This window comes from Lolium perenne, chromosome 2, assembly GCF_019359855.2.
Source record: "Lolium perenne isolate Kyuss_39 chromosome 2, Kyuss_2.0, whole genome shotgun sequence".
NCBI lineage: Eukaryota > Viridiplantae > Streptophyta > Magnoliopsida > Poales > Poaceae > Lolium > Lolium perenne.
Window position 1 is genome coordinate 13,642,876 of NC_067245.2, and position 17,071 is coordinate 13,659,946.

The 17,071-nt window shown below is 43.3% G+C and overlaps 4 protein-coding genes across 8 annotated transcripts; 3 read left to right on the forward strand and 1 right to left on the reverse strand.

The window, feature by feature from the left end:
* Positions 1–551: 551 nt before the first annotated feature.
* LOC127329762 (jacalin-related lectin 23) lies at positions 552–2,130 on the forward strand. The gene is made up of 4 exons (XM_051356215.2): positions 552–920; positions 1,062–1,248; positions 1,372–1,575; positions 1,716–2,130. The coding sequence occupies exons 1-4, from the start codon at positions 616–618 to the stop codon at positions 1,953–1,955; spliced, it is 936 nt and encodes a 311-aa protein (XP_051212175.1). The 5' UTR covers positions 552–615; the 3' UTR covers positions 1,956–2,130.
* A 1,004-nt stretch (positions 2,131–3,134) lies between these two features.
* LOC127331232 (uncharacterized) lies at positions 3,135–7,229 on the reverse strand. 5 transcript variants are annotated; one of them, XM_051357308.2, is made up of 8 exons: positions 6,875–7,228; positions 6,738–6,786; positions 6,595–6,646; positions 6,354–6,514; positions 6,170–6,283; positions 4,530–4,682; positions 3,575–3,588; positions 3,135–3,469 (listed from the first exon to the last, which is right to left on the reverse strand). In XM_051357308.2, exons 1-6 carry the CDS (start codon positions 7,162–7,164, stop codon positions 4,530–4,532), a joined length of 819 nt encoding a protein of 272 aa, XP_051213268.1. In that variant the 5' UTR covers positions 7,165–7,228; the 3' UTR covers positions 3,135–3,469; positions 3,575–3,588. The 5 variants fall into 5 exon arrangements, with proteins under 5 accessions (XP_051213268.1, XP_051213267.1, XP_051213269.1 ...); XM_051357307.2 differs by having other exon boundaries at positions 3,575–3,591; XM_051357309.2 differs by lacking the exon at positions 3,575–3,588 and having other exon boundaries at positions 6,875–7,229.
* Positions 7,230–8,782: 1,553 nt separating this feature from the next.
* Positions 8,783–12,114, forward strand: LOC127331234 (receptor homology region, transmembrane domain- and RING domain-containing protein 1). Its single transcript, XM_051357310.2, has 4 exons — positions 8,783–8,996; positions 9,067–9,291; positions 10,287–10,682; positions 11,628–12,114. The coding sequence occupies exons 1-4, from the start codon at positions 8,882–8,884 to the stop codon at positions 11,714–11,716; spliced, it is 825 nt and encodes a 274-aa protein (XP_051213270.1). The 5' UTR covers positions 8,783–8,881; the 3' UTR covers positions 11,717–12,114.
* Positions 12,115–13,422: 1,308 nt separating this feature from the next.
* Positions 13,423–16,324, forward strand: LOC127331235 (alcohol dehydrogenase 3). The gene is made up of 9 exons (XM_051357311.2): positions 13,423–13,658; positions 13,750–13,886; positions 13,980–14,026; positions 14,607–14,932; positions 15,024–15,106; positions 15,221–15,296; positions 15,386–15,447; positions 15,542–15,637; positions 15,741–16,324. The coding sequence occupies exons 1-9, from the start codon at positions 13,625–13,627 to the stop codon at positions 16,017–16,019; spliced, it is 1,140 nt and encodes a 379-aa protein (XP_051213271.1). The 5' UTR covers positions 13,423–13,624; the 3' UTR covers positions 16,020–16,324.
* Positions 16,325–17,071: the final 747 nt, after the last annotated feature.

The window sequence follows — 17,071 nt, forward strand, 5'->3', positions numbered from 1 at the left end:
GGCCATTCCTGTAGTGTGTGCCCTTAGGGGTGAGCTCTTCAGTGGTATACCACGGTCTCCAATGAGGTTGAATGCCGGCAGAGTAGTTGTTTGTAGTTGATGTGGAGGGGTAGCATGTGTATCTCAGAACGCATGCCTACTACCAAGGTTCCGTAATCGAGTTTGTAAGCATATGGGTGTTTTGACCGTATAGATATGCATAGTCTTGGAAAAAATATGTGTAGATGCGTATACTGTACTGTACCTAATTAAGTTGGTGTACTTGTACCTCGGGACAAGCTAGCCGGTCCAGTCATTTGGGCCGAGATCCGAAGCAAAGCAGCACAGCTCACGTGCTGCACCATATTTTTTGTAGGATACGCACATGAACCTCGCTATGAATAGATTACAAGGGGGTTGGTGTAACAGCTGCACAAGAAACGAATAAGCTAGTTCAGATTCTAACTAATCTAGTTAGGCTAACTACGAAGGCAGAAGTGCTAGTTTATCAGCGTCTACGCATAGATCATGTCTATAAATAGCCCCCTCAATCCACATCCATTTCCACAGACAAAAACACATACCATCAAGAAACCCATCCACATCTCTCCTATAGAAGCGGAACCTAGCTTAGCCATGGCAAACCCTGCCTATTTCACTAGTGCTCCGGTTACCCAAGAGATCCCGCAGACTGAGCTTAACTTTCACTTGTACATGTACCAGTGGATGGAAGGGACACCGAGTGGTAACGAGAAACGTGCAGTGGCAGTAGGGGGTCGCAATGCATTTGGAAGCATCTATGCCAATGACTGGACCATGTATGATGGTCCTGACCCAAACGCGAACCTTGTCGCGCGTGTTCAGGGTGTGCATACTAACTGCGACATGGTCCTTCCCGACTCATGGTTAGTCTGTGCCAGCATAGTGTTCGTGGATCAAAGGTATGTGTGCCTCTCATCTCAGTTCTGATCGAGTTAATATGTTTTTCGTTATTCTTTCTTTTGCTTGAAGATTCATGTGATCTATTGTATATATATGTCCTTCCGTATTTGCGTAATCTCTTTTTTATATACTCGACCTAGGTTTAAGGGATCTACCCTGAAGGTGGTCGGAAACTACGGAGGTGGAGGTGTGGATGAATGGGCGATCGTAGGCGGGACCGGAGAGTTTGGATTTGCACAAGGTGTTGGCACCTTCAAAAAATTCAAAGAGATGGACGGGAACGGGAACATTAGGGAGTTCAACATCCGTGTTCGGCACCCCACTCCAGTGAGTTGAATGCCAATACTCTTTAGCTTACTAGCTACCACCTTTGTTATTTTTGGACATATATCCAAGTCCACGTATCACTACTTTTAAGACAACAACCATGCTACTCCATCGCGCACGTAGGTGCTCGCTCCTGCCAAAAAGGTTGGGCCATTCGGTGGGGACGCAGGGAGAGATTTCGACATCCCCGAGCAGGCTCAGCGTGTGGAGAGCGTGACAATTCGCAGTGGCAGCGTCATTGATTCAATTGCATTTTCTTACGTTGACAAAGTTGGGAAGAAGCAAACTGCTGGTCCATGGGGTGGTAATGGAGGGAACGAGGAAACGGTGAGCGGATATTGGAGCACATTTCATCATTTTAATGATATTATCTAAGTATTTCTTTATGGGTTTGACAGTTAATGAGCATATAATTAGCTAAAGACATGTGCCTAGCTACGTGGGGTTGACATTACATATGTATGCAGATCACCTTTGCTCCTACGGAGACTCTGAAGAAAGTTTACGGAACTACCGGCACCTTCAGAGAAAACATTGTTGTTACATCACTTACCTTTATCACCGATCTCAAGGCATATCCAACTTTTGGAAATGCACTCGGTGGTACTGCTTTCATCATACCGGAGAAGGAAGCGAGCGTTCTCGGCTTCTTTGGCCGTGCTGGATTGTGGCTCGACGCAATCGGTGCTTATTACGCTGCAAATTAGTACAAGTTCCTTTTCCACGGATGTAGCTGCGTTCAAGTATTATTCCACAAATAAAATGGACACTTGTTGTCCTCATCACATGGAGTCTGTGATTTTGTTGTAACCAACCATTTTGTTAAATGTAAGTGTGGCCCCTTTTGCTTAATCAGATGAGTGTTCTCAAATCTCTAAGAAAAATAAGAGCTCCATTGCCAATCAAGGTCCAATTGATTGAAGTAGGCACCATACCGTCCGCTAACGTGAATGAATCATCAAGGGTTGTATCACATTTGTTTTCCAAGCCAAAAAGACCATGAGGTTTACAAGTGTGAAATACAGACTAAAGGGGAAATGCACTTTTGCTCATAGGTCTAGATGCACCCATTATTCAAGAAACCTATTTCAAAATGTCAAAAATAAAATTGAAACAAATTCTAGATGTACACCTGCACATTCTATGTCCGCACTCAAATTTCCGCGAAACAATGACATTTTCTGTGATTTGTGTTAAATGGACAATTCTCAGTGCTCCAAAATAGCTTCTCACGAGACATTTATTTGTCATTTTTACACATCCCAGAACAAATTTCTTTTCCCCACAAAATTTTGTGTACGGACATAGTATGTCCGGATGCACACCAAGTTTTTTTTCCAGATTTTTTATGACATATTGGAATACATTTTGAATGCATCTTTCATAATAGGTGCATTTGAACCTACTACTATGAGCCAAGACTGATGGCCAACTTTACAACCTGTCTAAAATGTATAGGGCAGATTAAATTCTGTACATAACAAGATAAGTGAATCTTATCAGTTTAGAAACAATCCCAGGAATCAGTTCAACATTCTCTAGTTAATGGCAGCATATGACTCTCAATTTGCCATGTACCTTTGGAGTCTGCCAGATGGTTTCAAATTGAAATCTAAAATATTGTATGTAGTGTATTAAGTTTTTATTTTGGAAAATGCAAAGCTTGGGCCAACCGGCAAGATGCTAGCATGTACATATCATATCAATATGATACTGGGATCAAGGAGTGAGCACCCACCATGGCTCCAAAGAGCCCTTCTTACCTATCATATCAATATGATACTGGGATCAAGGAATGAGCTCCCTGTTTATGTTACTACTCCAGTACATGCTAAGCCCAACTTTACAACCTGTCTAAAAATGCAGGCCAGATTAAGTTCTGAAAGGAAAAGAAAATTATAGGGGACCCTCTTGATTTACTTGAACGGTTGAACCCGGAAACAATCCCAGGAAATCAGTCCAACATTCTCAAATGTTTGGCGGCACATGACGTATGAGACATAATTTCCTCTCACATACTGAGAAATGCAGGTTAGTTTATTCCTATGCAGAAACAACTCGCAGCTGTGAGGCAGATCAAAGTCTCAGAAAGAAGTAGAACAGTCAGGGTGGTGCATCACATGATTTCTTGCGAAAGTTGGCAGATCATTGTCCAACAATTTGCCTAAACTTCGTACATGATAGTTCCCCTCACCGCCGCACCTGTCTTCCTCTTGTTCCTCTGCCAAGGACTCCATGACATCAACTCGCTAGTTATGTTGATCTTGGGTGTGTAGAAGTCAAACAACATGTACATGCTGATGATTGAGGAAATAAGAAAGCAAACCTGTACTGCTCCTCCTACTTCAAAGAAAAATTAAGTTTGAAGTTAATACGCAATGCATTCGTTTTGTAACTTCACTGATACACTGAGGAGAAACATCAAACTGGCACTACAGCCATAGGGTTTTAAAGCCAGGGCATTTACTAGTCAACACACTTAGCAACTTACCACTGTATAAATATGTTGCTAAATAATTTAACAACGGGGTCAAGCATTAACATGACTCAAGCATTTAAAAATAAAATGGTTCCCTCCTCTTCCGCATCTCCACATCCTACCTTGCCAATCCCACAAATACAGATGCAAAAATGGCACCATCAACCCCATTAATGTTGATTGGAGAAAGTCATTCTAATTAAAGATAAAAATAAGAAAATATTTTAAGGGAAACAAAAATAGATAACTCTGAGCACCCTGCTTGGCTGTACCAACAGCGAGTCCAAACCTTAATTGTCAAATTAATACGGATGCAGATAATACATTTCAGAAGGAAAATCCACATTTACATCCATTTTTTAATGGTTAAAAAATAAACTCAAACTTTGAAACTATCATTCAATGGATATCCAAACCATATTCGCATATTGTCGAATTTGCATGTCAAGAAATTGGAACGATCTGTGTACATTTCCTTCCTCACTAGTCAGCATACGGTGCAACAAAGCGAGGATATACTAGAGATAAGAACAAGTCAAAATGGCAGAATTTGTAGCTCTGCTTTTTTAACCATGAAAACCGTATAGGAGTCCCCTACGTTATGATTTTGTATTAAAAAGTTAGCACAAGTACAAACGGAATATTTTTACAAGGAATGTACATAGCTCTTTTTTGCCAAGGATAGACAATTGGATGACATTTCCCTAGGGTTGTGCCTTTGCAGTGTTATAGAGATAATACCCATAATTAATTGAACGCATAAGGATATATTTATAAGCTATCCGGGGAATGGCTGGCTCACCTATTCAGCATGCTTCTTTGCAAGGGAGCGAAGGAACATCAGAAGTGGTTTCTTTGCTCTGGAAAGCTTGACATCAGATCCTTTCCCACGATCTTTATTTTGCATACTTTCTTCTTGAACTACTTGGACTATCCGCACAAGTTTCCTCAATTCCTGTTGACAAAATGTCAGTCAAGTTGAGTGATCCGAACACTTGACCATAGCAGATGCATTTGATTTTTGGTGTTGAACACACATCATAGATGCAAAGAGTTATGTGCATGATACCACGACAAACCTGTCACACCTATGAGACTAATATAACTCATGCCCTGACATATTAACCATAGTTCATGTTTGGGATCGGGACTAGGGTGATGCGTCAATATCAAAGCAACCACTGGACAAGTTCATTTTTACAGTAGTATCCTCCTATTGTTAGGAAGGTTTTAGTTAGTTAGTTATAAATTTATGAACTGCACCGTTATGTTTACACAACGGAAAAAAACAAAACCACTATATCTGCCAATGTCGTCCGACCTAACCTATGAAATCAATGTCGCCACGCCCTGAAGTGTCATTGCGCAATCGTGATGGCCCCATGGCCCATGATCAAGAAACAACGGAGAGAAATAATCAACTTATATCTGCTGATATCGTCGCCGTGGTCATGGTTTAAAGAGCTTTTCTTCAGCGGAAGGCATATCCATAGCCGTTACCGCAGCAGGGAGTGTGCTGCTTCCATGGATGGCCTCGCTGCTGTAGCGCTTGAAGCGCTGCCACCACCCTCACATTACCAATGTGTGGGGGTCTACCATCACCACATACGAAATTATCTTCAGCCATTTCAGTGCTGCTGCTACTACTGGATCCAGTGTTGGTCTGCCTTCTTGGTGCGCTACCATTACTATCTGATGCAGTATTTCAAATTCCAATGCTGCGCAGCTGCAGCCATAGGAAACGCCGAAGTGTTGCCATGTTGGAGGATTTTCCACCCTTATTGAGGAACGCATCACCGATGTCGTTGTCATGGGCAACTATCCTGACATGCTAGCTGCTTGGATATGGAATTGAGATAAAGAGACTACAGGTGATGGGAGATGGATCTGGGAAGATAACATAAAACTCTTCACTGCTTAGTGACAATAGCGGTGCCTCACTTTTTATAAGGTTACACCATAGCAATAGAATGCAATCCAAACAGATTAACGCCTTCATATAAATAAGATTTTATTCCAACGTCCTACCTAACGGAGTCTGATCACTTATTCGATATGATAGCATCAGCTACGCCCGAAATCCCTGTATCACCGTAATAAGCAACCATCGAACTGATAGCAGAAACAGACTTCACCACGAGAGGAAGGAAGGGTACTATTTTTCTCCCTCCCTCACCCAGAGAGAGAGAGAGAATCCAATTTCACTCCCAATGTATTCTCATGCCTGCCTCGGAATCTCTACTTCAGTTGTTGATCTGTGATACTTACACTTGCATATCTTCTGGAAAAAATACCTTTTATTCAAGAAAATACATCTGTAGCTCTGAGTTTCAAACTATTATGCCAAACTAATACAACAGAGCTATCTCATCTGTCAAATCAATGCATGAACCAGCATCCTAGTGATTTCAAATGAATATTTGAAGTATGTGTAAATAATACCTGACGGTCAAATTCAACATCATGAATCGCATAAACTTCATTAGTGACTGGAATATCTTTGCAAACGAGGCCCTCGAACCATCTATCTGCAATTTCTATGTACTCTTCATCACCCTAGTGAAATTCTGAACTGTTAGTTCTGTGTTTACTATGTAAATCTAGTCATATAAAGAATATGAGCTACCTCTTCTTCATCTGATAACTCTTCCACTTCCTCGTCTTCCGTTTGCATCGCCTTGTCTTCCACTTCACTCAATAACGCTTGTAGCCTGCTATCATCTCCATCCTTTGAAGATTGGATAAGAGTTTCCATCAATTCAGGTTGTACACTGCGAAGAAGGCTCCCTTGTAGAAAGTAATCACATATTAACATGTCACAATAGCAGATGAGGGAACACATGGAGTGCAAAGATGAGCATACATACCGATGTAATTGTACTGCCTCCTCCTTCCTTCCCGCACGTCGGGCCCGAATTTCTGCAGAGACCAAGAAACAAAGCAGAAACGTCATGATTTGGGGATTCATTCATCACTCACAGCCTCCTCCCTGCCAGAACAACGGGCGTACCTTGACGAGCACGAGAGCTTCCAGCACCTCGCTCTCCAGCCTCGCGGCCCTGAAAAAGGACAGAATGGATCAGCCAGTCACTAGGCAGGCGTCTCGCGCGCGCGCCTCGAAATCCGGACGTGAAGGCGGGCACCTACCTCAGGATGCGCTTGATCTGGGGAGTGGAGAACTTGGCGAGCTCCATGCCCCACTGCACGGCGCGGCGGGCATCCCGCTTCTTCTCGTTGCGGCTCCTCCCGAAGGACGCGGCGTCCGCATCGCCCGAGTCCTCGCCGTCGGAGGGCAACGGGGCGACGGGGCGGAGCGTGCCCCGGGGATGAGCGCGGCGGGACGAGGGGGGCGCGAGGGAGGAGAGGAGGCGGGCCGGCTTGAGGAAGAGGAGGAGCGGGCGGCGCAGCGGCACGGCGGCTGCGGCGGCGTGCGCCATGGGGTGCGGTTGCCGCTCTAGTGCATCTAACGGATAGGGTTTAACGTCTCTGCTAGCTGGGGTTTGTGGAATCTTGGCGAATTTTTGACGAATTTTGATACTATCAGAAAACTTCCCTTTGGCCCCTCTAATTGAATTTGATTATCAATCATATTCATGTAGAGTTTCTTCTTGCAAAGGCCAAAACAAGAAGTGTATAGTTTCTTTCGCAAAACAGGTATCTTCTTCCTCTAAAAAAATCAGATATCTTCTCTCATTTGAGATAATACCAAATATTTCTACAGAAAGTCAAACACATGTCACATAGCCAATGAGCCGTGGAACGCCAAACGGCGGAATGCACGGCCACTTTGCAAGTTTGGCCAACATTTTCCCTACTCCACCATTCTAAAACGAATTTTTGGAACATAGTCAACTAAACTTACTCTGAGTTATATTTACCCGACCACCAAGTTTCGGGAGGGAGGGGGGCTTTCCTTTAGATTGTTTATTCGAAACTTGTGATTTTCTCTAAGATACATATATTCGAATTTGGGTATGACTAGCACGTCCTCTACCCGCAATTTATTTTAGAATTTTTAGAGTGCTAGAAATACGAATTCAGGTGTTGGTAAAGTTATAGGGTTCATAAGTATCCATATTCCACTGCGTATTTCTATACTCTATTAGTCCGTCTGACGTGGACCTTTGGTAAGAAGTGCATAGGAGCTTTGGCCTTTAATATTGTCCCTCTTCATATGTCTATGTGTTCTTATCCCACAAAGAACCTCGGTAATAAAAGAAATCAAAGATTAAGTGTCACATTAACGAATGAACGCTTTTCCAATTTTTGTAATATACTTGGGTAGTAAAAAGCATACAATTTTTCCCTTCTAGATGCTAAACTTGTGTTTGTAGTGTACATTCTAAATCTACCTTGGCTCTATACAAAATGCACAAGAGATACTTTTGTGAGCTCTTCTGAAGTCTGGCATTTTGTTCTTCAACATAGTATTGGTATTAAAGAAACTTTTACATAGCAATAATTAGTAACAGATAGACTGCCCTTCATTTCATTTGTCAGCTATGAAGTAACATATTGTATTTCCTTTTCAGGTAAGAGGCGAGTCATTACTAGTGTGTTAATTATTAACTCATTTGTTGTAATTAGTATATTTAAGTTGTGTATGTAGGACATATTTTTTCCGAGATTCAAGTCCCCAACCTCTGCTCTCGGATGCACAACAATAGTTTTACTTAATTGGATAGGTGAGAGTGTGGGTTGTAAAGGTCCAATTTTTCTTGATGGCCATGGGATGGGATCAAAGGAATGTGAACAACTATGATCCATTGCTGATGCATAAGACTGGCACATTTCCTTGTTGGTATGCTAAGCTAGTTCCATTGGTACAATTACAAAGGAAAAATTGAGATGTACACTTGCTACTTTTTTTTATGTCTCCTCTTGTGGTTCTTGTGATTGGTGAGCCGTAATTACCAGGGCAGGTGGGTGAGCCATAGTTATCGACGTTGTTGTAACTTGTAAGTCCAAATCCGTTGTTTTCTGAATTTGCTACTCTTAGTAAGGAAGATTTGATACTCCTACATCATCGTCATCTCACAAAAGACAGTCAAAACAAATGCTTTGCAATAGTTGATGGGGAAAGAAAGAGAGAAGAAACGTGTAGGAAAATAAAAGAGAAGGAAAAGCAAAATCGGCGCTTCTGATGTCCCGACGATGAGCCACCGCTTCCTGCTCCTGCTCCTCGCCGCCACCGCCACCGCCGTCCGCCCCTGCGCGGCCGTCATCCGTCTGGGCGCCACCTCTTTCCTCGACGCCCCCGCGCGCTTCGGTGAGCAGTCGACCTGTCCGCTTCTGCTCCCTCGCTCGAATCTCTCTCTGAGCTCCGTCGGCGCGCGCAGGGCCCCGGGTGACCGGCGACGGGATATGCGGGTCGCTGCGCGCCGCGGACCCCGCCAACGCCTGCGCGCCCATCAAGAACAGCGCCGGTTCCGGCCCCGGGATGGCGTTCGTGCTGATCGAGCGGGGGAACTGCAGCTTCGAGGGGAAGGTGCGGGAGGCGCAGCTCGCGGGGTTCGACGCCGCCGTCGTGTACGACGACGAGGAGAAGTCCAGCCTCTACTCCAGTGAGTGCCCGCCCCCTCTCCCTGCCGTGCTGCTCTAGTGTGCCAGTATCTGCTTACTTCAACACTCGGTAGCTGCTGTCTTGATCTGAAGCTAACTTGAAAGAAACTAGATGTCTACATGCATACTGTGCCAACAGCTGAATGAATTTGGTTTCTACTTTCTCCCAGATTGTGATTAGGAGCACACGGTTTATGTCTGGTGATAGTTGTTTTTGTGTTTTGGCGTCCATACGGTGAAGTTGAAAGATAGGTCGCATGATTCAGTAAGAGAATGCAGCAATTAAAGCATCAGACAGTCCTTCCTGTTAGTGTTTAACTAGAAATCTAACATGCTGCCATATACCTATTCGGTTCCTATCTGTTCCCTGCTATGTTTAGCAGTTCTGTGAGGTTGACTGTAAGTCAGTGGCACATAGTTAATGTCTGGTGATCCTGGTTGTTTTTGTGAGTTGGCATTCATATGGTAAAGTTGAAAGAAACATTGCATGATTAGTAAGAGAATGCAGCAATTAAAGCCTCAGACAGTCCTTCCTGTTAGTGTTTTACTAGATATCTAACATACTGCCATATAGCTATCCGGTTGTTATCTGTTCCATGCTTTGTTTAGTTGTTCTGTGATGCTTAGTAGTTCTGTTCCATGCTTTGTTTAGCCTAGTATTCTAGCATTGGAAATACATTGCTAAACTAACACTAGGATGTCATACTTATTAACAACCCAGCAAGGGGTACCTTGAAGGTAACAGGAAAGGATTCCTGCTGTTAATGAGAATGCCATTAATACAACATCAGGTTAACTCTGGCTACCAATGTTAGGAGACGACGAAATGATTTTGTGTTAATGTTTGTTAGAGATAAGGTAGGTTTATAGGGTTTGTAATCTAAACCTACCTTATCTCTAACAATGTTGTTTAAAAGACATTTCTGAGTTTTCATCTGTTTAGTTCTTGTTGGAGATACTGTGCAACATATTTAGTTGCTCTTTTGTCTTGATTTAGTGGTTGGTGATCCTGAAGACATACACATCCCTGCGGTATTTGTATCCAAAATGGCTGGGGAGACTTTAAAGAAGTTTGCTAGAGGTGAAGATGGTGAATGCTGCATAAACTCATCGATGGATGAGACTGCAGGGACGGTGTTGGTAATGTCATTTGTATCACTTGTCGTGATCATATCAGTTTTGGCTTCGTTTCTTTTCGCTCGGAACTGCCGACTTCTACGCCATGGAGTTGATAACCGTCCACCTTACATCAAGAAGCACGTAGTAGAAAAGCTCCCTTGCTCTGTATATAAAGCTCAGTGTTCAAGTGGTGAAAATTTCGAAGAAGCTTGTGCCATTTGTTTAGAAGACTATGATAATGGTGACATGCTTAGACTTCTCCCATGCAAACATGGTAAGAGCATGAGACATCTCCCTACTTGACTATTTGTTTATATGATACTACACTCTTTTTTATGGCTCAATGTCAAGATACTGCACTTTTAGGATCAAGTTTCACAAACAAATTTTTTTTTTGAGTCCTTGTTTCAAAACCGCACAGTTTTTCTAATCTGGGAGGGATCTCACATCCGGTTCGTGCCTGGCAACGACAGAAAAAATGAATGGGTCGTTAGCGAGTCGGTCTATCCTTACCCCACCCCACCAACCCCAAAATAAAATTCACAGCGAGTAGTTTTCTAAATCAAGTGTCACAGCTTGGGCTTGAAGGTGAAACTTTCTGACATTTAGCCCAAAAAATGTAGTGTTAATCAATCAGTATGTAGTGCTCCCTCTGTCAGGATACATAGTCATATTTACATTGGTTATGTGATCGAAAATCACAATAACAAATAAGTATGTCTTAATAGCATTCATAGACACTAATTTTGTCACATACACTATGTACCAATTGAGTAACTGTTGGTTAAAACCCTGTCTTGAGCAATCAAATTTGCACTATATATCCGGATAGAAGTGGTAGTTATAAGGGCAACAGTAGAAAAAATACACTCTATGATAAAGATTTTAAAGACTATGTTTCACATATTTATTTTGCCATGTTATATGACAGAATCTAGTTTATTATCCTACATTTGTGTTTGCTGATTTGAAATGCTAGTGCGACATCTAATGTTGCTATATCTCAAGAATGGGCATCGAAAAAGTGGATTTATTTTGCAACAGGTTTCACATAGATTATATGTCAAGATGCAAAATATGCTAGTACTACTTATTCTTACATAGGAGCACTTCCTTGTTTCTGGAGCGAGCAATGATTTATGTGTCAACATTTGTGCTTAAAGCTTCTCATTTCTGATAACACCCTAACTGTCCTATGGCCACTAATTTTTGTATACAGAATTTCACGTGGCGTGCATTGATCCCTGGCTGACAAAATGGGGTACATTTTGCCCCGTATGCAAACTTGAAGTGATCACAGGTGAATAAGCAAGCAAGCTTGAAGTAAATCTCTGGTGAATAAGCGAGCCCCGTTAATGCACATAAGTGCTAGCGGCATCACAGTTACATCCAATTGCGTTGAAGTGGTTTTGATCTGTTGACTGTGTTTCCAAGATCATCTGAGCATTTTATCGCGACGATGAAGTACTGGCTGCAGTTCGTCAGACGGGACCCATTTTAATGCCCATTAGAAGACTGCCTTATGTGGTTAATATTCAAACTGTTTAACTAAAGTACCACATGCTAATGCCCTCTACAAGCTCTCTTGTTCTCTGTCTCTCAGTTTTACGGATGTTAATGTCAGATATCATAAAAAGTAGTATCTCCTGTTGTGAATTTGTACATGAGCTAGCTATTATTTCTTATCTGTGCGGTATCTTGTGGAATTTCTTGTGTTAAACTTTAATTACGGTGCGCAGGTGCCACTGTAAATATAGTTGTAGTAGTCAGAATTTTTCGGGACGATCTTATAGTAATATAAAAACCCACCCCGAATTTGTTTTAAGAGGTCCATATCCGATTTTAATAAATCCGGCGGGTAAGAATATCCGATTTTGAAGTGGTTTTCTGGATATGGTATAGCATATAGCATGCAGATATAGATTATTCAAAATTTAATTAGGATAATCCGAAAGTTGTAGAAGAGAGGAGCGAAGGAGGAGCCACCGCGCCGGCGGTGAGATGCCCTCGGAGACGGACTACGAGGCTGGCCTCACGGCGGGACGCAGCCTTCCTTCGTCGCCACTGCACCGGTGTGGACCAGCCGCACGCTTCATCGCCGACGCCCCTCTTACGCATGTTCGTCACCCGTTCCCCTGCTTCGCAGTGCTCAGTTGACCCCGCCCTCGCCTATCTTCTCGAGTCGCTCCTCGTCGCCCTCTCCGCTGCAGATCGCCACTCCCTCCTTCAGTCGACCTTCGATTCAAGTTCCCACCCGAGCTTCGAGCCTTCCACCTTCAGTGTCAGAGATGGTGTCGATCCAGCTGAATCATTCAGGGCTTTGTGCACACGCTCGTACAATTTGGGGGCTGTTGGGGACGGTTTCTCGCTCGCTGCTGCCTCTTCAGACTTGCCGTGCCTATGGGTTGCCTTTTACTAGCTCTTGTGTCTCGTGCAAATGCTAAATTGGCCGAGAGACTGCCAGCACCAGGACTTGCCTATGCTGCGAGCTGTTGGTGGTGTATTTGAACTGGACCCATGTTTGCAAACTCGAAGATGCCCACAATGTGTTTGATGCAGTGCTTCAGGGAAGGAGTCATGTGACAGCTCTGGCTGGCTATTGGAATCCATTGATGCCCACAATGTTTTTGATACACCAAACCGGCAGAAGCACAGAACCATCAGCATGAGGTTTCCGGCGACGCCCGTTGCAAAACGACGAGACATGGGGATGGTTCTGGCTGTTATTTTTGATGCTGTGGTTGGTTTTCAAGGTCATGCCGAAGCCTGCCGCGGTTTTGATCTCCAAGTCAGTCTTCTCCGTGCCTGGTTTTTCAATCTCATTTTTTTTTCTTTTTCCGCTACCGTTGACCTGTAGCCTCTTGATCATGTCACTACATTTTCCATTATAGTCAGATATAAGAGGCAGAAAAACCTGAAACCGGCGGAGAAACAGGCAGGCAGAACCGCGGATGAACAGAAGCAGCAGCTGAGCCAGCCACCCTGTTTCGTCTACCTTCTGCAGGACAAAAAAATCTTCTTATTTCCCCACTTGCACTCCAAGCTAACCTTAATTACTCGCTGGTTCCTCCAGCAACAGTATATATACATGGCTCGCCTCGCCTTTCTTCCTCACCAACGTCTCATCAACGTGTACTGCGAAGTAGAAACAGCTAGCTAGCGACAAAGATTGTCCTTTGTCTTGGAGTTCTTGGAGCTAGCGACCAATTAACAGCAATGGCGACCGCTGGGAAGGTGATCAAGTGCAGAGGTTTGTTCTTGAAACACTATCTAGTTACATCAGTCTGTTGGGACTTGGGAGTAATGTAGGCCTAATTGGTTTTGTTCTTGGGTGACTGCAGCCGCGGTGGCATGGGAGGCTGGGAAGCCGCTGGTGATCGAGGAGGTGGAAGTGGCGCCGCCGCAGGCCATGGAAGTCCGCGTCAAGATCCTCTACACCGCTCTCTGCCACACCGACGTCTACTTCTGGGAAGCCAAGGTGTCCACAAATGTCTCTCATAGTTTTGTTGTTTTCAATCGGGTAATTGTGATGCTGAATTAACATGGTGATGTTCTGCTTTGGTTTCTGCAGGGGCAAACTCCGGTTTTCCCTAGGATCTTAGGCCATGAAGCTGGAGGGTATGCGTCACAATACTGCCTAGCTGTCTATTATCTTATTTTGTCGCAGTTTGGTTGCTTGGTGGAATCTTGATTCTAATATATAGTTTATTCATCCGAGCAACTAATTATAGTCATCCTGGGTCCTGATTTGTTAGTCGATTAGATTGAGCAAGTGTCCATATATTAGTAACATGGGATTAGACTAAGAATAATACTGGGACAACGACATCGATGACACAAGCTCACATAAAGTGTTTTGTCTTTTCTCCTAATTACTCATTTAAATTACTATTCTGACAACGTCATCATGTGTCTGCATTACTAATTTCTGACATATTTTGACAAATTAATTTCCTAGATAGTATCACTTTCTTCTTATAAAGGAATATATTAATAATATTAAGTAGATATCAATTACATCCCCCCTCTGTAACAACATAATGTCTCAAGCACAGCTAAAAGAAAAAAAAAACCCGCTGAAGTGTTCAACGAAGCTATATAAATGGACTCCTTCTTTGCATTTCGAATAAAATTTTGCTTGCTCTCCGTAGTTTAACATTTGTAATAACAGTTGCCACAAATAATGTCTTCCTCACAGCATTGTTGAGAGCGTCGGAGAGGGTGTGACCGAGCTGGTGCCGGGTGATCATGTCCTCCCGGTCTTCACTGGTGAGTGCAAGGAGTGTGCCCACTGCAAGTCAGAGGAGAGCAACCTTTGTGATCTTCTCAGGATCAACGTGGATCGTGGCGTGATGATCGGCGACGGACAGTCCCGCTTCACGATCAATGGGAAACCGATCTTCCATTTCGTTGGGACCTCCACCTTTAGTGAGTACACCGTGATCCATGTCGGGTGTCTCGCAAAGATCAACCCAGATGCGCCTCTTGACAAAGTTTGTGTTCTCAGTTGTGGTATCTCAACTGGTAAGACATGGCTACTCAAGCAACTGAATCCAATTGAGTTAGGATGTACATGATGTCTGAAATAGTTACTGAAATGTGTTTTTTTTTTCAGGACTTGGTGCTACCCTAAATGTTGCGAAACCGAAGAAGGGTTCAACGGTCGCAATTTTTGGTCTTGGAGCGGTGGGCCTTGCTGTAAGTGACACTCTATGATCAGTATCTTCCACAACATATCATTACAAGTTGATGACAAGCGCACCATATAACCATGACTAACTGATGTACGTATGTTTTTATTCACATGATCAGGCCATGGAAGGGGCCAAGATGGCTGGGGCATCAAGAATCATTGGTGTGGACTTGAACCCTGCAAAATATGAACAAGGTACAATCTATCTCACGGAAACACAAGGTCTTCTTAGTAATTTTTTTGGATAGCAAACCAAACCTAACAACATGTCCATCAATTTTCAGCTAAGAAATTTGGATGCACCGACTTCGTGAACCCAAAAGACCACACTAAGCCCGTGCAAGAGGTTTGTTCTTTTCCGTCATAAACATTTCTCCCTTTTATCATGGCATAGACAAGCTTGTGCAAAATAAAACTCACTGTTCAATGATGTTCTCCAGGTGCTTGTGGAGATGACCAATGGTGGAGTTGACAGTGCCATCGAGTGTACTGGCAACATCAACGCCATGATTTCTGCCTTCGAATGCGTTAGTGATGTAATATACTTCTCAATGCACCTACAATAATTTGTACGCCTATGATCATTGTGAGCCATTTCTATTCTATGTTGAACTGAATCATGAAATCTGTCGGATGTAGGGGTGGGGTGTGGCCGTGCTGGTGGGCGTCCCTCACAAGGAGGCAGTGTTCAAGACCCAGCCGATGAACTTTCTCAGCGAGAAGACATTAAAGGGAACCTTCTTCGGCAACTACAAACCACGTACTGACCTCCCAGAAGTCGTTGAGATGTACATGAGAAAGGAGCTGGATCTGGAGAAGTTCATCACGCACAGTGTGCCCTTCTCGCAGATCAACACGGCGTTCGACCTCATGCTCAAGGGGGAGGGACTGCGTTGCATCATGAGGATGGAGGAATAAACATCGTCTCTTCTTGGTCATTTCCGTTGCTGCTTTCAGCATTTGCTGCTTGAGAAACATAAGAGAATATTTTTGAGCAAATTTCCATTGTTTAATATTGTACTAGCCGTGAGATAAGCATGTGTTGTTCATCTCTGTGATCGTAGAGAACGAACAGCTCTGTGTTTTGTGTTCAAGCTTTGATCTTTGTTTTCACTGTGATGTCCGCTGCTTCCATTATCGTGTAAATTACTACCATTGTGCACAAAAATAATAACTTGCAGTTTCCGTGTTAATAACATATTGTCCTCCTCCATTGCAAATCAGTTCTTCTCTTTTCTCTTTGTTTCTTGTTTGCAGAAAGCGCTTTTTTGTGAGCGAAAGATGTTTGAAGGCGTTGCCTGCTGTTTGCATGTCAACGGCTTACGGTGCTCTGTTTTGTCAGACTGAATCAAAGCACACATCTCTCTTGTTGGAGTGGCATAGCGGGATAGGTCTGAGGCCTTGCAAAGCAAGAGGGTATTTGTAGCATTTCAGAGTTACTGATTTATTCTATTTATTCACGTAAGATTACAATTTTTTTCTACATACGGTTGCTGAGGATGGTGCGGTAACAGCTGACGAGGACTCTTGTGAAGGCCATGCGCTGTAAGGCGGGACACAATCTCGACACTTCAAGTTAATGAAAAGGAAATCAATGTTTCGGCAATGAGACACATGGAGTTTGACCGTTTAATGGTTATATCCCAAGTCTATCAAGTAAGTCGGATACCACACATCTAGATGATGAGGAGACGCATGCCACAATTGACGATCAACCCCTCTCTCTCATCTAGTTGGTGAGGTATCAGAGGTGGGCTTAGATGAGAATGCCCTTAGTTCTTTATATGAACTGCAAGTTTTGGCCGGAAATGGAAAGCTTCCTTTTCAACAAAAAAAGAGTCAGAAGCCACATAAAGAGGCAAAAGCGTCTAAAACCCTAATTATTACCCGATGAATGGCATGCTTTTGATAGTAGAAGTCTTCGCGAGTTGGCTAACATTTACACATTGTTGAGTGTGTTCGGGATCTTA

Excerpts from the sequence above, each read along its gene's own strand:
- LOC127329762 (XM_051356215.2), top strand. The coding sequence starts at position 616 with ATGGCAAACCCTGCCTATTTCACTAGTGCTCCGGTTACCCAAGAGATC. Across the intron at positions 921-1,061 it reads ATAGTGTTCGTGGATCAAAG|GTTTAAGGGATCTACCCTGA; the intron begins GTATGTGTGCCT and ends TACTCGACCTAG. Across the intron at positions 1,576-1,715 it reads ATGGAGGGAACGAGGAAACG|ATCACCTTTGCTCCTACGGA; the intron begins GTGAGCGGATAT and ends ATATGTATGCAG.
- LOC127331232 (XM_051357309.2), bottom strand. The coding sequence starts at position 7,164 with ATGGCGCACGCCGCCGCAGCCGCCGTGCCGCTGCGCCGCCCGCTCCTC. Across the intron at positions 6,647-6,737 it reads AAGCTCTCGTGCTCGTCAAG|AAATTCGGGCCCGACGTGCG; the intron begins GTACGCCCGTTG and ends TGGTCTCTGCAG. Across the intron at positions 4,683-6,169 it reads ATGTTGAATTTGACCGTCAG|GAATTGAGGAAACTTGTGCG; the intron begins GTATTATTTACA and ends TTTTGTCAACAG.
- LOC127331234 (XM_051357310.2), top strand. The coding sequence starts at position 8,882 with ATGAGCCACCGCTTCCTGCTCCTGCTCCTCGCCGCCACCGCCACCGCC. Across the intron at positions 8,997-9,066 it reads CGACGCCCCCGCGCGCTTCG|GGCCCCGGGTGACCGGCGAC; the intron begins GTGAGCAGTCGA and ends CGGCGCGCGCAG. Across the intron at positions 10,683-11,627 it reads ACTTCTCCCATGCAAACATG|AATTTCACGTGGCGTGCATT; the intron begins GTAAGAGCATGA and ends TTTTGTATACAG.
- LOC127331235 (XM_051357311.2), top strand. The coding sequence starts at position 13,625 with ATGGCGACCGCTGGGAAGGTGATCAAGTGCAGAG. Across the intron at positions 13,887-13,979 it reads TCTACTTCTGGGAAGCCAAG|GGGCAAACTCCGGTTTTCCC; the intron begins GTGTCCACAAAT and ends TGGTTTCTGCAG. Across the intron at positions 15,638-15,740 it reads CCTTCGAATGCGTTAGTGAT|GGGTGGGGTGTGGCCGTGCT; the intron begins GTAATATACTTC and ends TGTCGGATGTAG.